At 39.2% G+C, this 21,166-nt stretch overlaps 1 protein-coding gene and 1 long non-coding RNA gene across 3 annotated transcripts in view; one reads left to right on the forward strand and one right to left on the reverse strand.

Moving 5' to 3' along the window:
• The window catches only part of LOC111861704, a 341,697-nt gene that overhangs the window by 26,582 nt on the left and 293,949 nt on the right, over positions 1-21,166 (forward strand). The window lies entirely within an intron of this gene.
• The window catches only part of LOC111861703 (protein Tob1), a 110,144-nt gene continuing 100,741 nt past the window's right edge, over positions 11,764-21,166 (reverse strand). For both annotated transcript variants that reach the window (XM_023846482.1, XM_023846483.2), the window contains exon 3: positions 11,764-20,612. In XM_023846482.1, coding sequence (XP_023702250.1) covers positions 20,078-20,612 — 535 coding nt within the window. In that variant the 3' untranslated portion in view covers positions 11,764-20,077. The remainder of the gene's footprint in view (positions 20,613-21,166) is intronic.

Below are 21,166 nucleotides of genomic sequence, written 5' to 3' on the forward strand. Positions count from 1 at the left end.
TGGCACAGACATAACCTCATGACCCATCTGCCTAGCAAACAAGCTGCATGTTATGCTGTGTTCTAATTAATGCAGAAATTATTGCTTATTTGATTCATGTAGAACGTCGCTGAGAGACACTCATTTCGCTTCAGTAATTAAATAATGGTGAGACTGCAACTGCTTACTTTACGTCAACTGGACAATAAATTTTGGAAATATATTGCGCACCACCTGCTTTCCTTCCGTCATGATAATTTTTAATTTTCTTAATATTCGTCCTAATCCTCTTCCTGCGGGCTGGCTCCTCTGAATGATAACTTTTATATGTTTCTCAATCCCTCCTGGCAAATCATGGGACAAAAATCTTAAAATAGGCCACATACACTTCCGCTCACATGCTTTCCAATTCATCTCTCACAGTTAAGGAGTTCCTGTTTTCTGGAACACAATCTCTGCAATTGGGAAACCCTTGCTAAATGAGCTAAGGGATATTGATCTTGCTGCACCTGAGGGGACATGCAGAATCTTTGTCTAGCTTCTCCTATGTATGAAACTTAGGGTCAGTATGAAGGCGAATCGTCCATTATTAATAAGGTTCTCTTAATTTCAAAAAATTTAAGTAAATAGATGAACAGTAACTTTAAAGAGTAGGCCGCGCCATAGCTAAAGCGGTTAGTCGCTGGCTTCCCACCGCGGCGGCCCCGGTTCAATCCCCCGTCTGGTCAAGTGGGATTTTTGGTGGACAAAGTGGCGCTGAGGCAGGTTTTCTCCGAGAAATTCGGTTTCCCCTGCCAATCGTCATTCCACCAATTTCTCCAAAATCGCCCTCACCTATCATCTGGGGCTGGTACACTAGGTCAGAAGGGACTTAGTCCCACCCCACTAGCATTAAAGAAACTTTAAAGAGACTGTGTAAACGTGTCTTCCCCTCACCTCATCACTTAATTCTCTATTGTCACTACAGTACTACTTATTAGTTTTGTTTCGAAGTATTTTTCTACATTTAAGTTTTCCTTATTTACAAGTTATTTCAGTTTCCTCGTTGCAGTTACGGGCTTCCATTGCAGTTGAGGAATATTTCGGTATTCCCGCCGTGCGTCATGCATAGTTAAATAAACCGGTAGAAGTAATACCTAGAAGAGGTACTGAAACCTACAAGTTCAATTCTTTAGAACTATATTGTACACAACGTAAATAATGAATGCTTTCAATATTATTAAACATTATCAAGTAAAGTCTATTATATTTGCTGCCTTTTCTAGTGATCTTCGATATTTGTGCAGCAAAATTTACATAACTTCAGGCTATCAACCAAATGATTTAAAATTTTATAGCCATCTGAAACGAATGGAAAGGCATGCTCCATTTCAGAACATTCTCTTTCCAATCATAACATAGAAAATAATGCAGTCCTACGACTGGCTGATCTCCCGTCCAAGGAGTCATACCGCCTGTCTATGATTAAGAAACTTAAGTGAAACGAAGGGTTTCACAGATGCCCTATGTTCCTAGTGAGAGCAACAGGAACAAAGATAGATAGATAGATAGATAGATAGATAGATAGATAGATAGATAGATAGATAGATACTGACACATATATATACACACTGCAAAACACAAAGGTTTTCGTGCCGTGAACCGTTTTTAGGAATGGGGATGTGAGGTTTATGTTAGACCGATAAGAACTACAAATTTGACCGGGACCTTTTGGTGTAAACCCCCCCCCCCCTCAAGCCGCATTTCATTGCAGTTCATCAGATGCCTTCGTAAATAGAAAAATTCACAGAAGAACGTTCTCCCATTGAGCGTTCATTTCGTGCACGTAGCTTTGGGAAAGCATAGAAATAACACGTGAAACTGTGACGTATTCATTTACTATTTAATCCCGAAGACTGAGGATAATGCCGAACTGTGTGTTGCGGCTGTATCGTGTATGATGAATGCATGTGCCCCTGGTAGTAACTGTCATCTTTTTCAGGATTGCAGTGAACGCCGCGTAGGATCCACAAGTGTAGTTTTCTTAGACTTGCATAAGTATACGGTTGCCCCAGTCATTCCGCGGCTTACGTAACTCGCTCTTAATGATGATAAGAACTGAACAGAAGCTCGGGAATGTGCGAAGTTAGAGCAAATATTATCAAGTCACGGTCAGTGCAATTGAGCATAAATGGCATCGGCACACATCCTGAATTGACACCGCTGTAAGAATGAACTCAAATTGCAAAACTATTGTCACGTGTAGGGGTTTGCGCGTGACTTGCAGACGGGTTCTGGACTGGATGATTGGATTTATTGAAACCTTATACACTCAACTCAGGACTACACGTAATAAGCTCTGTCGCTGGTTTACACACTTGACAGTTCACCGTTGCACACACACTAGGGTTCCCAGTCTTCCTTAGTCGTATCCTGACAACGATTTTTAACAGCCTCACTGTCACTTCAAATCACACATTAAGTCCCTTTTTGCGCCGCCTAATTCCTTTCCTGCCATTGTTGTCGACTCTATTCAATACCTCTGCTCCCAAGCTCATATCCCGGCAGGCTGGCCTCCCGAAACTCCATCCTTCACTCTATTCTGCTCAATTGAACTCTTCTTTATAACCACTTCGCGAGGACCCCACGAAAAACACTGTCGTCTATTATCCCCTGTTGTTTTAGGCGTGTTTACCGCACCATTGCATATCGCAGGTCTCTGCGCGGACCACATATTAAACAGCCTCACTACTGTTGAGGGGTGTTTACCGCGGGCACGTGTTTACCGAGTCGTTGCTTAGCAGTGAGTATACACATCACAGTATGTTATCGTAATTAGCCAAATATTATCCAAGGAATGTGTAGTAATCTTGTTTCGAAAAGGAGTAGCCATGGTATTTCCTTTATGCTAAATTGTTCGTACTGCCCCTACGTGTTTATCGTGACTCCTTATTATCGGTTCAAATTTCGCCTTACTTTTAAACATAACAAATATACAAGTACTTTAGAATTTAGCATTCGTCGTGTTGCTATGAAATGTACATTTTTCTTATCTGAAGCAGCTCCTCATTGAATTTCAGCCCCATATCCCCACCACCGCTGATCACAATGGCCGCTTGGTCTAAAGTGTGAACTGTCTTCGCTCGCTCGAACGGTGGGATCGTGGGTTCGAATCCCACTCAAGGCGTGTATATCTGTGAGCGTTTATTCCGTGTTTCTGTTATTCAGTGTGAAGGTAGCGGTCGTGCAACGGGCTGATCCCCCGCCCAAGGAGTCCCACGTAATATGTGTAGATCGTGGGTTCGAATCCCACTCAAGGCATGTATATCTGTGTGCGTTTATTCCGTGTTTCTGTTATTCAGTGTGAAGGTAGCGGTCTTGCAACGGGCTGATCCCCCGCCCAAGGAGTCCCACGTAATATGTGTAGGATTTCAAACTGAAAAACGACGAAGGTCCGACAAAGGACTGCAGAGCCATAGATAAATAGATAGATAGATAGATAGATGGGTGGTAGGAGAGAGAGATAGATAGATGTTTCCCCCCTCAGTATTTCCAGACGGGTGCTGGGATAATTTTCTGGGAACATATCGCAACCCTAGTCTTAAATATTGGTAACTATCTGCCATTCACGGTCACCTTCTCATCACATTGAAGGCCAAATAACCACTCTGACTGAAACAGGGTTGCAAAATAACCTAATTTTAAATCAGTCTGATACAAGCTAGTTCAGTCTGGCTCTCATGCTGGCACAGATCCGTTTTGTTAGTACCCTCCCGGATAAATCTCATCCCTCAAGATGTTACTTCCATAAGAGTTTTCACATGATGCGTTACATGGTCGGTATATCTTAAAATGTCATTTAATTGCGATAGTAATAAGCCCACAAGGCGATCGTCATAAACTGCGACCTTCATCTTCCATAATTCCCAGCATATGTGGACGGACATGTTGCTGATCGGCTCATCCTGGTATATGTGTGTAGGCTACTCCCCGCTGTAAAGTGCCATTCTCTGCGTCTGCCATTTCCGTGTGATTCCGTTCGCTCGAAATTCTTATTTGCTCCATTTACATTCAGTTTCAGAAGTAACAGCCACCGAATCAAATTATGGTATTTTTATTTTTCCAGGCTTCAGTTAGCACTCTGCATGAAATATGGCTGAAGTAAGTAACTTCAATAATGAGCTGGAGACATGTCTTATCGAACCGCGGCAAAGGAGTGGTCTGTACAGCGCAGCTGCTTGTATCGATTTATGGATGTGAACTTGGAATCTTGACTGACACACAAGCTTTAATATTAACGTATCTCGATATATGTCACGGAAAAGCTCAATTTATACATGGACATTAAGGCAAATAATAATATTCATTTATTTTAGTTCACACTTCCATTGACCGATGACTCATCCATTAGGTACGGTACAGGTAGCGACATTACAATGCAAACGTCTCCATGATCGCGTGAAAGGCAGTCGTCCCAATTATGTAATATAAAATAATATATTTGCAGCAGCAGGAGTATCAGCAATAGACCTGGAAGGATCAAATCGTGTACTGAAGGGCAATAGGCTATTAAAGTAGAACTCAGAGGAAGGGAGCAGTTATTATGAACTAGAATAAGGTGTAGCAGGATAGGCCTCAACGGCGGTATTTCGTATTGAGGATGTGACCAGTGGGTTACTCAGACAACGCCAATTTCCTTTAATAAAATTATAAGTTACGACAGCTTTTGGCGAAATCTTCCATGAAGTTAGTAAATGGTGTGTATCCTCCCTCTCTCTATAAATGCTCTTTTAAAGACAGAACTAGCCGGTCTTATTCTTTACGTCCTTCAGTGGCCTTTAATCCTCTTGCAGAGGTTTGTAGACCCACGTAACAAACATATTAATTTAGCCCTCTCACAGTTCGTAATATGGCAAATTTAAGTGATAATTATTTTAATTAAAGACACTTCCGGACTGGTCGATCACAACCCCCTCACCCTACACTCCCTTTCCTGCGCCCCTAGCAACTGTCTCTCCCCTACAGCCCTAGCTGAGACTTTGCATGCAGAGGTACGAGGTTTGACTTCATCAATTGATACTGCGTTGCGAAATAACGAAACGAATGAATTATTTGAATAGTAGGAAGCGCAAACTTATTAAAATTGCAGAAACTTGGCTATTTTGATCTGCTATTCAGACACTTTGTGTTCTGGAAAGAGAAACATTGGCTTAAAAATGATGATTGAGAGCAAACAAGAATGCTTTGTATTTTGTTTCTTATTATTTATCGCTGATAATATTTGACAACATCTGAATGCGTACGCTACGTAAGTCTTCCTTAGCTTTCCCGTGACGAAAACGGACTCTCTCCTATAGGGCCCAGTTGAGAAGGACACTTGCTCTTCCCTCCACCTGATTACGAAGAGGGATTCAGTTCCTGAAACCCTGCATACTCCTATTTTAAATATACCCCAGATAATGGACAATGTCCAAAAATCTATTTATATAATGAATAGACCATTGTCACAGATCGTTAGATAATCATCATTTGAAAGATCTTCGGATCCATAGTTTCAGTACCTTGTTCACAAAAGCGATTTACTTGTTACGTACTTAGGTAACGAGTACAAATTCAAAGACTCTTAATAATATAAATTAAATAAATATTATAATTTCTAACACCAGTTATCACGTGTTAGTGACTAGACACGTGATTTCGATTGATAATTTGATTTATTGAAAGTTTATAACTCGTAACTACAAATAACTATAACAACAGTCTCACTGATTTACACACTGTGTAGATCAGTAAAAGTACAGCAAAAATGAAGTCTTCTGTTTGTTATTCGGTCATCAATAATCGTTGCTAGGTAGTGGCTGCTAACAATGTAACTCAAGACTCACAGGGCTAGAGGTCGAGTGAACTGCTGCTGGTTCCGTCGGTACCCATGACCATATTTTTATTCTTCAGGGCTAAGTGTTTTGAAATGGGGCCTCCTCTTCGACGAGAGGAAGGATCTGACTACTACTGGTCACTCCCTCTCTGCTGTGGGAAGGATTGTCGTGTTGGGTATATTGCTGCTGGCATTCGCCAGCACAGCCATTCTCGGTTCCGAGTCCCGCGGATTCATGACCATATTTTACTGTCTCACGACTCTGGGAGTCTTGACGCACCCGCGCCGTTTCTTAGCAACGACTGCCTCGTCTTTTGCCACTATTCCGGCTTTCCAACGTCATGTCACAATATATTATAACATTGTAACAGATTTCATCACATTATTGCCAGGCAACGGCTCAGTAAACACTTCCCAACATGCAACAATAGGGAAACTGTCCTCTTATCGGAGAGGGCGCCCCACAAAATCAAGAACGTAGTTGTCAAACGGTAATAAATATCTGGTCATGAGCCCAAGATGGGGCTTGACACCAAGACTTACTGAATAACCGACTGACCGTCAGTCTCAATGTGACTTTGATTTTGACTTTGACCGAAGCAATTGAGAGTCATTTGCCTGTAGAACATAGTCACGAGAAGTTCGTAGTTGAAGAAGAATTAGAAGTTGGCCAGTGATGACTTAACATGTGACCTGAAGACTTTATGTGTGCTGTAACGCACCGATATCTGGAGTGTGACAGTTATAGTCCCTGCGTTAAAATTCGTTGCCAGGAAACGAATAGGGAAAGCTTTGCAGAGGAATAGTCATAGTTTAGATCTGTTACCAGGAACGTACAAACAAAATGATATAAAGAAGAACTGGAAGGCTATAAGAGTTAAACAAATGCTAATTTTACTCGTACCCTGCTAATTTTACTCGTACTGTACGGAACACCGAATTTCTTATGCCGGAGCATGTGAATGATCGTTGCAATAGTGTCGGGCTTGCAGTTCACATGCACTCGACTGGCATCGATCCGTCGACGACGGCGCCACCATCACCACCGCCGTTGGTGCCCTTGACCTGGACACTGAAATGAAGTTTGCTACCTGCTGTAGTATCAGGACCTGCTATTTTAAACCCAGAATACCACGCTGCACAGCTGTCGACACGTAAGTCATTCTATTGAGTCCCCTTCCAGGAAGAAATTTTATGAATAAAAAATATTGTTGAATAATTCAAGGATATGGAAATATTCGTACGTAACTGCATATTGAACATCCTCCCAAACTGGACACATGATTTACCTTTGTAATCTTCTTAAAATATTCCATTTATAATCACATTAAAACTAAATGTTATTCTTCGAGAATTGTTTCTTAGTTCATTTTTTCGTTTTCACAGATTTAACATATTAGCTATATACAATGGATCAAATAGGATGATTTTAATTATAATGTGAGATGGACGTGGGAAGAAGCGGTTATGGAGTATTTGAAGGCGCTAATCCCAAAACTTAGGCCTAGGGATCTAGGAATAATATGACAACCCCAAGTCACGCGACCTCCCGAATACGAAGCAGGAAAGGCAAGACCCAAAAGCGACTTTCGATAAACTTCTACTTTGATGGTCTCGTTAAGGGTAGCTTAAGGGTGTTTGGCCTAGTTATGCGTAAGTACGTTCTGTAAGACCAGTGTTCAGTATCGTATAAAGAAAGACTGTTAAATCCATAACTATTTTGTGTGTGTGTGCAAAAATGAAATAAGAACTGATTAGGACGATAATTTTTTGACATCCCATAGCTTGCCCATTATTAATTTGTAAATTATTTGAAGACAAGGAACTGGAAAGAAGGGGAAAGGGAGTGGTATTGAACAATTCTAAAGCACTATTCCTGTGCTCACCAGAGAGGCTGAGGAAAATGGGAGCTGGCGAACCGTCCGAACCTGGTGCCTCCCGAGTACACGTTAGAGGCGGTCGCGCTGAGCTGATCTGTTCGGCTTGATGGAGTTGCCGTACGAGGTTATGACACCTTACAAGGTGGATATGTGAGGCAACAAGGAAGTCAGTAAGATTTTATTTGTTTTTGATTTTACAAAACTTAGGAGTAACGGAGAAGTAAACTCTTTACAGCAGAGAGGAAAGTCAGCTCATTTATTTCCTCCTCTCAAAAAATTGTTCGACATAAGAAGATCGTGTTGTTTTTTATTGTTATGGAATCTGGTCTATCACACTAAGGAAAGAAAATATAGGTTTTTGGTGTTTTTGAACAGAGTGCTGAAGAAAATATTTGAAGATAAGAGGGCGGGAGTGAGAGAAGGCTGAAGAAAATCGCGTAATTTATATGATGAAACGTATGGGGTATATGTCACTCGTGAAAATGATGACAAATGTATACAAAGTTTTCGACGGCAAACCTAAGCGAGGGTGAATAATTGTGAAACATTGATATAGATTGGGCGATTATATTAAAATTGATCTTAAATATGCAGAATATTAAAGTTTCGATTGGATTCATCTGGCTCAGTACATGGGCCAGTGGTGTTTTCTTCTATTGGCAGTAGTTAATCTTCGTGCTCCATAAAAGGTGGGCAATTTATTTATCATCTGAGCTACCATTCGCTTCTGAAGACTTTTGTGCTGAAGGAAATGCCGTATTAATAAGACAGAATGTAACTAGGAAGGGGAGAAGTGATAGAGGAACAACGGAAGAAGGAATAAAGACAAAATGAAAAGCTGCTGTTATGGTCCAGCCCACCAGAGGAATCTCAGTGGCATGCTGCGGCGTGACCCCAGCCTCGTCCATGTTTCCTAGCAGACTATGTTACTAGGGCACGGCACAATTGAATATTGCTGGCCATGATTAATTGTGTGCCATATTTTCTCGCATATGCCATGAAGAACCTCGTAGTAAGGTCTGTAATTAAATATGTAAAAGTGGTTATGTCTCTCCGACTGTCAACATGTAACTGGAACTAGTGCTACGATTGAGATCCAAATTCAGACGTTCCTGCATCTCCGAATTACAATATTCCACACCATTTATATCGGGTCTACTGTATATGCATCTTCTGTAGTGCAGGATCTGAGGATCTCATAGTGGCGGTTATGAAGAATCCTATAATCTGAGATATAACACCTTGCAGTCCCGTCGAAAGTCAACTGATGTTTCAGAGGAACATGTTGCCCCCTTCTCCATCCTTCCGAAGATGGAGGCAAATGTTTTGCCAGAAACGTCGGTTGACTATCAGCAGTCTATATAGTATTCTATCTAAAACGAACGAACTCTTAATGTTCTACAGTCTTACAAACACAGCAATTTGCAGAGTACTATATCAGGATATTTTGGTTTCAGAATTGATTTAAACAAAGAGCTTACGAAAATATTACTGATAGGACAGTTAGTAGTGGTGGCGGCGGTGGTGGTGGCAGTAGTAGTAGTAGTAGTGGTAGTGGTAGTGGTAGTAGTGGTAGTGGTAGGGGTAGTGGTGGTAGCGGTAGCGGTAGTAGTAGTAGTAGTGGTAGTAGTAGTAGTAGTGGTAGTAGTGGTAGTAGTAGTGGTGGTGGTGGTGGTGGTGGTAGTAGTAGTAGTAGTAGTGGTGGTAGTAGTAGTAGTAGTGGTGGTAGCGGTAGCGGTAGTGGTAGTAGTAGTAGTAGTAGTAGCGGTAGTAGTAGTGGTAGTAGTAGTAGTAGTAGTGGTGGTGGTAGTAGTAGTAGTAGTAGTAGTAGTAGTAGTAGTAGTAGTAGTAGTAGTAGTAGTTGGAGGAGGTAAATATTACATGTACCACCACTAGCAGACATATCCCAATGAGGTCATTGGATTTTCTTCAGTTGACCTAATCCTTCCAGCCGCACTAGGCCCTGGGGTTTACTCTGCCTCTAACAGAAATGAGTACCAGGGATTAATTAAATAATTTTCCTGGGGAGTAAAGCGCGGCCGGCGCGTAAGGCTGACAACCTTACCGCCATCTTTGAGCCGATTGTCTAGATAATGTGAGACTCTCAACGTCTCACAACTCTATGGGCCTTCACGGCCTGGTACAGGGATAGCTTTACTTTTTTACCACTAGCAGATGAGGCAGTACGAGTATTTGCAACCGAGTTTTGGTGAAGAAATTTCTCGGAAAGAGACCAGTTGGAAACTGTGAAAAATGAGAAGAAAATATGCACTGTTGAAATTGTTCTTAGGGAAATACTCGTAGATTATGAACATGGAAGGTTAATGAAACTGGCTTGGGAAATGTCAACTGATGGGTTTTGGCATCATCTGTGTTGAATCGTCGATTCTAATACTTGAGATTTTTTTTAGTTAGGGGTTTTCATACTTACATGACTGACGTAGAAATACGAGGTTTTGTCTTGGAAATGTAACGGCCCTTTTAATTCAAAGCAAAATACCACGGTTCTGCGCCAAAATAATTGATTTTCTGTCCGTGACGGGTTTACTCTACCCAGTTTCAGCCGGAATGGAGCATGCAGAAAACCATGTGACTTGTAGGCTGTTCAGTTAATTAGCTTCAGCAACTGCGTGAATTTCTTACCAGGATTCTTACCATTGTTCGCCTTATTTCCCTCTATTGCCAATATACCGGACCGCCTCTGTGGACTAGTGGTCAGAGTTCCTGGCTACACATCCAGAGGTCCGGGTTCGATTCCTAGCGCTGCCAATTTTATTAGATGTAGTGGGTCTTGAACGGAGTTTACTCAGCCTCGTGAGGGTAATTGAGAAGCTATTTCAAGGAAATAGCGGCTCCGGTCTAGAAAACCGAACTTAACGGCCGTGGAGATTCGTTAGCTGACCACGTGACTCTATCCGCTAAAGTTGGCACTAACTTCGCCAACAAGTGACGGTCTCTCGGTCGGTATAGTTCGCTTGCGAACTAAAACCAAGCTTTTTTTTTTGTTTTGCCAATATACCCATTGAGTTAAGCATAATCACTCTTTTTTCATGGTTGAAGTAAGATCAAATAATTTTCTGAACTGAACCGATTACAGTGGCCACACAATTAAGACACACTATCTTTGTTATGGCCCAATTCTCCATTTTCCATTTAGAATCCGAAAATATTATAATTACATGCAGTAAAAAGGAATAATATTTAGAATACAGACGAAGAAGAATTTGGCCATGCTTACTATAGTTATTTCAAGAACTCAGAAGCAGTCCATGCCCGGCACTGGCTTTTAAGAGCGAAAAGAGCCGAATTGTGTGTTGGACGGTATCTTGCCTGACCACAAAACCTAGTAAGTTGTTATAATGGGAATGCTGAAGCTTCTCATTTGGAATTTTGGCTATCTTGGCTGTTTTCTTGGTTTCTCTCACTTCCCCCACGCAAATGCAAGGGGCGGTACCTGAATTAGACCACGACTGGTTCCTTCCAAAACCTCGCGACGGCGTCCTTCATAAATCCCTACCATCAGTGCGTGTGTTTATATGTGTATCCTTATCGTTTGTCAGGCAACGGCTCGATAAAATCTTTACCGCGGCAACAAATACACACGCAATAATAGAAGAATTTCTGTACGCGTCGTTTTCTGTATGGTCCATGTTATATCAAGGAAAGAAGGTGATTTTTTTTTGTTAGTTAACTCTCCTTCTTTTGAAGAAATGAAAGTAGGCGTAACGATCTCACTTCTTTGTGTGCGTTATTTAGACTGACTATTTTACAAGAGAAGTCTTCATCAAATTCTGTACGAACTTTTCTCCTAGTGCCATCATGAACGTGTGTTACAAAACTATGATAAATTTCATTGTTCATACAGGGCACTGATAGGTATATGGACTATTTTAACATGATATAATCCGTTTCCGAAGCATCGCCTTGACTGTTTATGCTTTTGACTCGTACAGGAACAGATACTGTACAAAGCTGTTCAGTTACTTATGCATTTATGATGGAAGTTAGGATGGAAGTGGGAAGGTAAAGAAGATTCATGAAAACCAGTCATTACTTTTTTATGAATGCACAAAACATTTTAATATAAACTTAAAAATTCGTACAACAATATGAAAAATTATAGACTATTATACACATGTATATTATAATCATAACGGGATGGAAAATTCCGTTCTCACTATGATCCTGTCGGCCTCACTACATATTAGTGTATATCATATTATGTTCTGAATATCTGGTCACCATGACGACCATCGAAACACGTATTATAGTATAATAGATAGGTACTGAACGGACATACATTATTATAGGCCAGTTCCTCACCTACGTTGCCTCGTGGTGGTATCTAGAACTACAGTGGAGAAGAGAAAAAACCAACATCTGGGAGGGGATGGGTTCCTTTTACAATCTGACATGATTCTTGATTAATACAGTTTTTAAATAGTCAACATATTAAAAACATGTAGAAGGTTTGTCACAAGAACCGTCTTTCATTATTTATATGGATATACTTCTTGTATTATCGCAATTATTGTTTTTACATATTTCCTTTATTCCAGAATTATATATAACGTTAACACCACGTTTACATACATGGGGCTACAACAACTATAGTTTAATTTCAAATTAAATAATTTGAAGGTACATGGGGTGCTTTTATGAAGTTTGCAGAAAATAATCCGAAAGTGTGAATTTGGTTCTAATGAGTGTGGTTAGCACACAGTTTCGAGCCAGCTTGGCATTTTTCAGAATAGGTTCCTCAGACTCCACTGATATCTATCACAGTTTGTTGACGTGACAACGCCTCAGTTTCTTTTTTATAAAAACCCTTAGGGCCTCAATAGTTCTGCACCTCAGTAAAACCAGTAGAGTTGTATTGTCTGTCAGGGCTCAGTTCTGTGTGCATTATATTCGAGTTAGAATGTGTAAACTCAAATTGTAATATTTTAAGAGCATGCATAATGGAAAATTGTTAAAATGCTTAATTTAATTCACTAGTTGGGCTTCTTCCTGTTTTATGGATAGCATTAAATAACTATAGAGACAGTGCTCGCAGATATAAATAAACAATTAAAAGAAATAATGGTTTTTAATTACTTTTCCAATGAAATTAGTCCGTTTTTTCAGTCCTTCAATAGAAATAGCATCTAAAACATGCACTTTAAAATATTTAAACAACAAGAACGATTAAGTATGAAGAATCGAAGTATTCTAGATATTACTGTTAGTAGGATAACAGCTACTAGACCCATCTAAATAACAGATCTGATTGTGAAGCTAATCAGGAGTTGTCACAGATAAGATACGCACGAGAGGAGTCTGCGCAGTGTGGCGAAGCAGTGCGCCAGAAGCAGTGCTATTCTTTGGGTTATTCACAGTGTTACTGTTGTGGTGACATATGTGTCAGCCCAATCAATAGAAATACAGACCGCCAATCTCAAAACAAACATAGAGCATAGGCTACTGAATTTAGTTTTCTTCACTATCATGTGTTCATATATAGCTTGGTAATTTCGAAGTGTTCAGAGTCTATGAGGGAATTAAGTAGTTCAGCATTCTGAGGTACTGAAATTCATCCATCATGGCTTGAAAGACTGAAGTAAAAGTAAATGTCTAATCACGCTTGGCCACTTCACACAACTCCTCACAGTGACGTATAGAAGCATACACAGAAAATGAGGGCAATAAGAACTAGTCACTGATAACTGTATTGTTTATAAGCAAGTCTAAAAATAACATGTAGTTCATTCTCTATCATGTACTTAATGTAGCGTCGCATACCGTGATCAACGGTGTAAAAATCAGTGTTGAAGCTTAGTTTTCTAAACTGCAACTTTACAATAATAATTAGCGACAAGTCTCTGTCGCAAAATTAAGCGTTATTTGCGGGGTGGTTTGCATAGCAATTCTCCACCTTACCGCGGAAGAAATACACCCGTTTTCTGGAGGGAGGTACAGAAATAAACGTGACAATAAACTGATAAATTATATTCGCCTGTGGTATGGTATGCAAAGTGCTGAAAGGCTATTGACATTAATATCTGTAAACAGAATTGTTATATCATATTCATTATGTACTAATGTAGGTTTATGAACCATAAATTCATGAAAAAATATGTCGATTGGTTTTTGTTCTTTTAAACTTTCATAACTGTATGAACTACCTGCGACACAATTACACGTTTATTATCTGGAGGGAGAAGGTGGTTCGAGGGTAGTAGGGTCCACTTATTGCACAAACTGCCGTAGAAAAATTACATGCACTATGTTTGCCAATATATTGTATTAAAAAGTCGCGGAAAATTCAGTTGTCTTTCAAACTCCTTTCCTCGTCTATCTCTTCAATGTGGAACCGAACCGATATTCTGTTTATCATTATGTACATCTGAACATCCCACGGATACACATCATTCACATGAAGACCAAAACTTCTGATTGGCCAGAAATTCACACAACCATGAAATCATCCGAGCGGTGCCATTGTTGAGAAAGGGGCTCATATAACTTTTCGCGTGTTCAATCTCTTGTAGGAAATCGTGAAAACCTATACTAGAAATATATAACTGTATACTAATTAATATTTTAAATTTAATATTTACACTGAAAAATCACGTTAGGTAAAAAAGATAAAAGTTATCATCTTCACTGCACTGCCAACACGGTTCCATTCGCCGTCACCAACTCTCTTCACATAACGAGAACATTTTTGCAACGATGATGAATCTTTATATTACAATCTGATTAACAGAGGTGAAGATAACTTTTAAAAACTGTAAAAGAACCATTATAAAACGTCTTCATTGATAGTCTATCTAGAGAAACGGTCCTTAACTTTTGGTAAGTGGGAAACTAAAAGTTATTCCGAGACGAAAATTACGGAGTTGATTAAATGAAGACATATTTTATTAAAAAAATATTTAAGGAAAGCATCATTAGGTGCACGACAAAATGATCCATGTTCATGAATTAACTTAACTGGTATCAGAAACGTCTTTTGTCATATTGGGCATCATCAACTGCATTAAGTTTCTTGTAATGAGCGTCTGTGGGACAAGAAGGTGGGCCCCCTAAGTGAGAGTCTTTTGAGATTTCCACAGTTCAGGAAGTTTAAAAACCGCTGTTCTAGATCTGTCGTTTAGGAGCTGTAGATGTATTTTCGCCCGACAGGCAAACATACAATCCAGGAATTGTAAATTTGTAATTGACTGTATCAGGACCACCCCAAGCGTCGAGGTATAGCGACATTTTCAATCCTCCTAAGACATGATCGGCCATAATGTATTTTGTACCTTCAACTAAAGAAGAACCTACAAATGATTAACAGACCATAGTCAAACTCTGTCCTACCAATCCTTGCCTTACTTCCAACCACTTACCTAACATTATTATGTAACAATAACCAACAATCAACTTGCCATCTTTCAAGAGATGACTAAACATCAGGTACCTTTTACCATTTCCTTTGTGTTAAACTTGCAATTATTTAAGGTAAACCACATCCCATAAAGTTTTAAGAAATATTACATCAAACGTAACAATATCTTTTTAAACAAAAATATATTTTGGTAAAAAACAATAACTATAGCAATATTAATCTATTCAATAATAATCAGTGAAAAAATAAAGGAACAAAATCAAAACACTGTATGAAAAATCTATGGACTAACTAGGAGTTCTGTACAGAAAGACCTAATAATATTTATACAAGTTCCAAATATTACTGGAAATTATCTATTACGTACGGGTCACGGAAGTTACACGTGGTTTTGTTTTACTGTAGAACTACAATGGCTGCCGCATGTTATAACTGAATATCGCAGTTTCTATGCGAATTTTGGTGACATTTACTGGTTTCATTGCAATATTACATAAACACAGTTGTAAATTTTATTTTAAAGAGTGAATACATAGTACTGGCTGCATGGTATGCACTTCTGCCATGCAGTCATTTCATGCAACATTGTGTTTTCTCTTTTGAATTTAAAGGTTAAAGCTTTGAAAAAAGTTTTCCTGTACATATTCGGTTATATTATGCGATACAAATACTGATCTGAGGAGGCTGTAAACAAACCTGTGACTTGTTTTAGCTCATAAAATATTGATAAAAATATAAACTAATTACCAATTAATATTATCATAATAGGATTATTTACAGTATGGACTACTCACACACACATACAAATACATGCATTTGTCTCATTTACACAAATAATATGCATGTATTTACCGCACATTGGCATATAAAACACATATACAATGAAAATGTTCTCTGCATACTTTTGTCAAATATAATTTTAACAATAGACTTGCCATGTTCCTCCCAAATATGTCTAGTTTTTGATGCATAATTATGTGCACCTATATTGCGCACTACTTATGTTTCACCTTCCAGTGGCCAGGCAGTGGTACGTATTACAGTTACGTACTAAGTCGAGTTCTTAAGAAGCCGCTAGTCACTCACCTACTCAAGAATTTCTCAGTATTTTATGGAACCTAAGGTTCATTGCGGTGTTCACAAGACCCCGCCAGTGGTCCCTATCCTTAGCCTGACAAATTCTTTGCATATCACCCCATTATATTTATCTAAGATCAATTTTAATACTATATTTCTCCGCCTTCCTACTAGTCTCTTTCCTTCTGGCTTTGCCATCAAAAGCCTGTATGGATTCCTCTTCTCCATTCGTACTACATGTCCTCCCCCCTTGACTTTATCATTCTAATTATATTTTGCGAAGAGTACACTTTATGAAGTTCCTCATTATCTAGTTTTCTCCGAAGCTACTTGTTACTGTTAAGTTATTAGTTTACTACTAAAGAAATACACAGTTTTAAGAATACCAAGAGCGTCTGAAGTTTGCATGATATTTCTAAAAACTACTTCTCCACAAAATTGAAAGCAAACAGACTTTTCTTATATTAGGCTCAAAATAATATTCCACATAACTTCTACCCACAATCACAGAACAGATGGCCACAGAGAAGAAAGTTGGCGTAAATGTTCTTCTCAGTATATGTGACAACAGAACAATCAGCACTGCATAGGAGCACTCAGGGAGGGATGGTCTAATTGCCTAACAAGCAGATCTTACTGTGTGCTTGAGAAATATAATATTCAGAGTTTAACACTGCACTGTCTGGAAAGTGAAACAATTTAAGCTGCAAACTGTGGAGTATGCAGGCCCTTGGCCGCAAGATTTATGGAACTTTTCTTTCCTTCAAACTTTTTGAATATATAAGACCCTTGTTAACTCCACATATTCAGAAGGATCGCTGCGGAAAATTTTTCTCATATGACAATAAAGAAGTGCCATTCGATTTAATGCCACATAGCTATGAATAGAACAAAGGATTTCCGAATTCATGAAGCTAGTTCTCAAATAAAGATTTCTTCTTACAATAAGGTTATGACTGATTTCCGAAACTTGGGTACGTCCAACATTTTTGTAGTTGCAGGCTGGCTCTTCTTTTTTGCCCACCTAGCATATTTAGTATGAATAATGATCAAAGTACAAAAGAAATGGTTCTATAAAAAGTTACAAAATTATTCAAAATATAAAATATAATGAAAAATGGTTCTATCACACTATTAAATTAAAATATTTTTATTGTAAACATATATAAGTAATCATAAAATCTACAGGACAGTATATATTCATTGATACTGACTTGAATTTTATATTATACAGAGTTTCAAACAGTAAAAAGATATTCTTGTATTTTTATATGCGGGAATTATATTACAGCATTGTATCCTTCTTAATTCATAACATAGCCTCCCATTTTTGAACACATATTTTAAAACATAGGAACAAAATTCAGATGCCTTGAGTATAACAAATCCTGGAAATATTATATGCACTCATAAATCTCAGCCAGTTTGGGGGACAGGAAATACAAATTTAGTACATTCTCTTTGGGATTAATTGTACCTACTTAAACTCCAGAGTGGGGGAAAAAAAATTTGAACTGTGCAGGGAATTTTATATATTTTTTTTTTCAGGGTAGGTATATTTGAAGATCTACTTGAGCCTTATAACGTACAAGGATTTTATGTAATTTATGCAATGTAATTTTTATATTCTTCAAGTTATTGAGGGGGGCTAAAAATATCGGGAATTTTTAGTAACTAGTGTGTCTTTCGGTCCATTATTGCGACTGTACAATGAGAAAGCATTGAATTTCATGTCATATCAGTAGTGTCTGCTGTTGTAGGCCTATGAATATAGTACTGAGAAGAAATAGACGCATAAGTACTTTCCGCCTCGCTAGCTATTTATGGGTTTAGAAACTTCTCTCTTTCCTTGTACTATCGAATATGAAACAACAAGAACGACGACTTTCATTTCGTTATCTCGAACTAGCTACACGTGCCACGACGTGTACCCTACTTTCCTACATTTGGCGAGGCCTTTGTGCAGTTGGAGACTAGACGTAGTGATTAGTGTATTTCTTGTATTATTTACACATGTATACGTATTCATTTTTATATTATCGCACATACTTACAGCGCTATTTTATATCTACTCCAGTGAAAAAATAAATGGATTTTTATACATTTGCTTTATGCTGTAGGAATTATGTCAACTTTGCCTGTTGCCCTTTTCTTGCACTGAATTGCTATGAAAAGACAAGCAACTATAAATATTATTAAAACACTCTCTATGGATTTTTACTGGTATTTGCGTAGGACAATAATACCATATTCCCCCACTAGCTAAAAGGAGGGTAACACACGGCAGTAGGTGGGACCTCCATTAAGTGTTAAGACTTCCTGTTGACATAACCAGAATAAATTATTGAGCGGTTTGTCTGGTTATTTTACTGGAACCAGGGATATTTAGTGTATTAGAAACTCTTCACTGTAGAAACTTTTACGATATTCTTTTGTTTATTTTTTGGAAAAATTAAAATTAATATAAAACATAAACGGTATTAAAACCTTTGCAACCTTTTAAAATATGTTTAAAATATGTTCTTACAAAATTATAGGCACACATGACACAAAAATTGCTAACAAAAGAGATGCTATACATACTGTAGTTTATGCAATTTATTAAACAGAATTCAATCACTGAAGTAACCATAAAAGTAACCGTCTTAATCTATTCTCAGTCAAGTGCCTTGTTAGAAATGTAACCCCAATTCTTTACTACTCCTTGCATATTAAATTTAGGCACACCAATAAATATAATTTAAAAATATTATGGATGTACTTGCAACTAGTTGCAGGTCTGTGGACAACGTTTTCGGATATAAATTTTTTGTTGTTGCTCTATCCTAAGATTGATCATTAATGGACGAGTCTTTTCTGTTTGGAGTACATATATTCAAGAATTCATGTGCAGTAACATAATATATAAGGGAAATAACAAGTACGCATATAGGCCTATGCAAATACCAGCTACAAATCTACACCCTCTGTGTGGATGTCTGATTGCTAAGGTAACCGATCCTATTCTTGCTGAATCTGAACTGTCGTCAATTGCATTGCTGTTTCTCTTCGCCGCCCTGTTACACCACTGCGGGCCTCGCGACTGAGGATATCCCAGTGTTTTCGTATATACAGCAGTATCTATAGTCACTGTGTCGAGATTTAGTGTTAAATGTGGAGCATATTACGGAGCTGGTCGCCGTCTGGATTTGCATTGAGTTACTTCCAACCTGAAATTATCGCTTTTGAAGCGAATCTGCTGAATTCTTGTTTGACAAGTTTTGGGGTTTCACTTGCGAGATTCTCTTTATACTCGATTTCTAGATGTAAGAATAAACATCCGCAGGCACACACGAGGATAAAATGTGAATATAAATGCAGCAGACTTGAAGGCTAGGGGACGTAGTTTTGATATAGTTTGCAGAGGGTATGTTGTTAACCCTTTAAACCCCATAGGTAACTAAGTGTACCACCTACTTTAACACTAAGATCTCTTTAATTTTGCTACTGAATGTATCTGTGGATTGCATATGATTTTCAGAATAAACAGAAATTATTTCATTAAAGAGCACTAAAAAATTGATCTTTGTAATGGTGACACCGTGAAAGATTTGAGGTGTTCACTGTCGTGTGTTCGGATTGTGGTCTTTTGGGTTGCGGTACTGTACAGACGTTTAGGTGGGTATCAAGTTTTCGGAGTAACATTCTTCCGTCATTTGCAGACGACCACCTACGACACTAGATCTGCACTGTGTCAAAACTCAGAAGACCACAATGCGAGACGAGGTGTGTTTTGTGAGTGATAGGAACTGAATTTTTAAAAATTACTTAGGCGAACTTTATGCTTCAAAGGGTTAATGCCGTAGTAGTTTGGAGTCATTTGCAGAATTGACTTTCTAGGGAAGGATTGAAAAAAACAGTCCTTCTGAGAGGTTAGTTTGCCACAAGGAGATGTTGGTAGGGACTGGGCGGATAAGGAGTCACGGAGCCCAAGCCGAAGTTGTTGAGGCCATCCAGAAGTTGCTTTCCGTTGTCTTGCGGAGCTGTCGAAGACGTGGTACTGTTACTGACCTGGGCGCTACCAGGGTTGTTGGCGTTGGTCGCAGCTCCATTGTAGAACTGGTGACCAATAGAGGCAGGGTCTAGATAGGACGACGCTGTGGCTCCAGGAAACTTGGCTGCTGCGCCAGGGTACAGTTCTGGCATGTAAGCAGCGGCTGCGGCCGCCTCGAAGAGATTGCGGTGCGCGAACTGTGGATGGTACGGGCCAGCGGGTTGGAAGAAGTAACGTGTCGGGTCTGAGGGCGGCTGTCCCGCAGCTGCAGCTGCTGCTGCTGTGTTAGGTGACAACGAGCGCCCGGTGGGGGACGGTGGCGCTGCTTGGTGGTGATGGTGGTGATGGTGGTGGTGAATCTGCTGCTGGATCGCACGTTGTTTGATGTAGTTGGAGAACTCTGTAGGGGACATTCTGTAAACAAGAGGCAAGGCACGTGAGAGACCACAAATTTACCGCTTAAAGTAACACTTCCTCGATAGTCAGGGACAGGCAGCACAGGGAGTGCGTAATGTAAGTAGGAGTTGCTTGTATTTTGAATGTTTTAATGAGTAATATTTTGTTAGTATGCTAGAATATGAATTACGGCTGCTGAAATAACATGGAAAAAGAAAGGAAAATTGTGATAAAAATCGGAAGGAAGGGAGGGTGATAAAGAAACACGACGGGAACATGAGAGGGAGGAGAGTGAGTACCGTATGTGAAAACTGAGTATTGTCTTTATGGGAACATTTTCTTTAGACCTTGCCCGGTGTGTGAATAACACGCGCCGGTGCGACATTTTGGAGATTGTCCGTATATTCCGGTAGAGTTCGGGGGTTCCTCTTTGGAGCGCTTTAGATAAAATTTCCTTTACAACGCACTTCAGGCGTTATAGGGCGGAATATACTCGTATGCGTCAGCGTGATGCAAGGAAGGGAAGCATGAAAGGAGGGGCAAACGATTCGTATGTACTGGATAACGGATAT

This window comes from Cryptotermes secundus, unplaced genomic scaffold (genome assembly GCF_002891405.2).
Source record: "Cryptotermes secundus unplaced genomic scaffold, Csec_1.0 scaffold235, whole genome shotgun sequence".
Classification (NCBI taxonomy): domain Eukaryota; kingdom Metazoa; phylum Arthropoda; class Insecta; order Blattodea; family Kalotermitidae; genus Cryptotermes; species Cryptotermes secundus.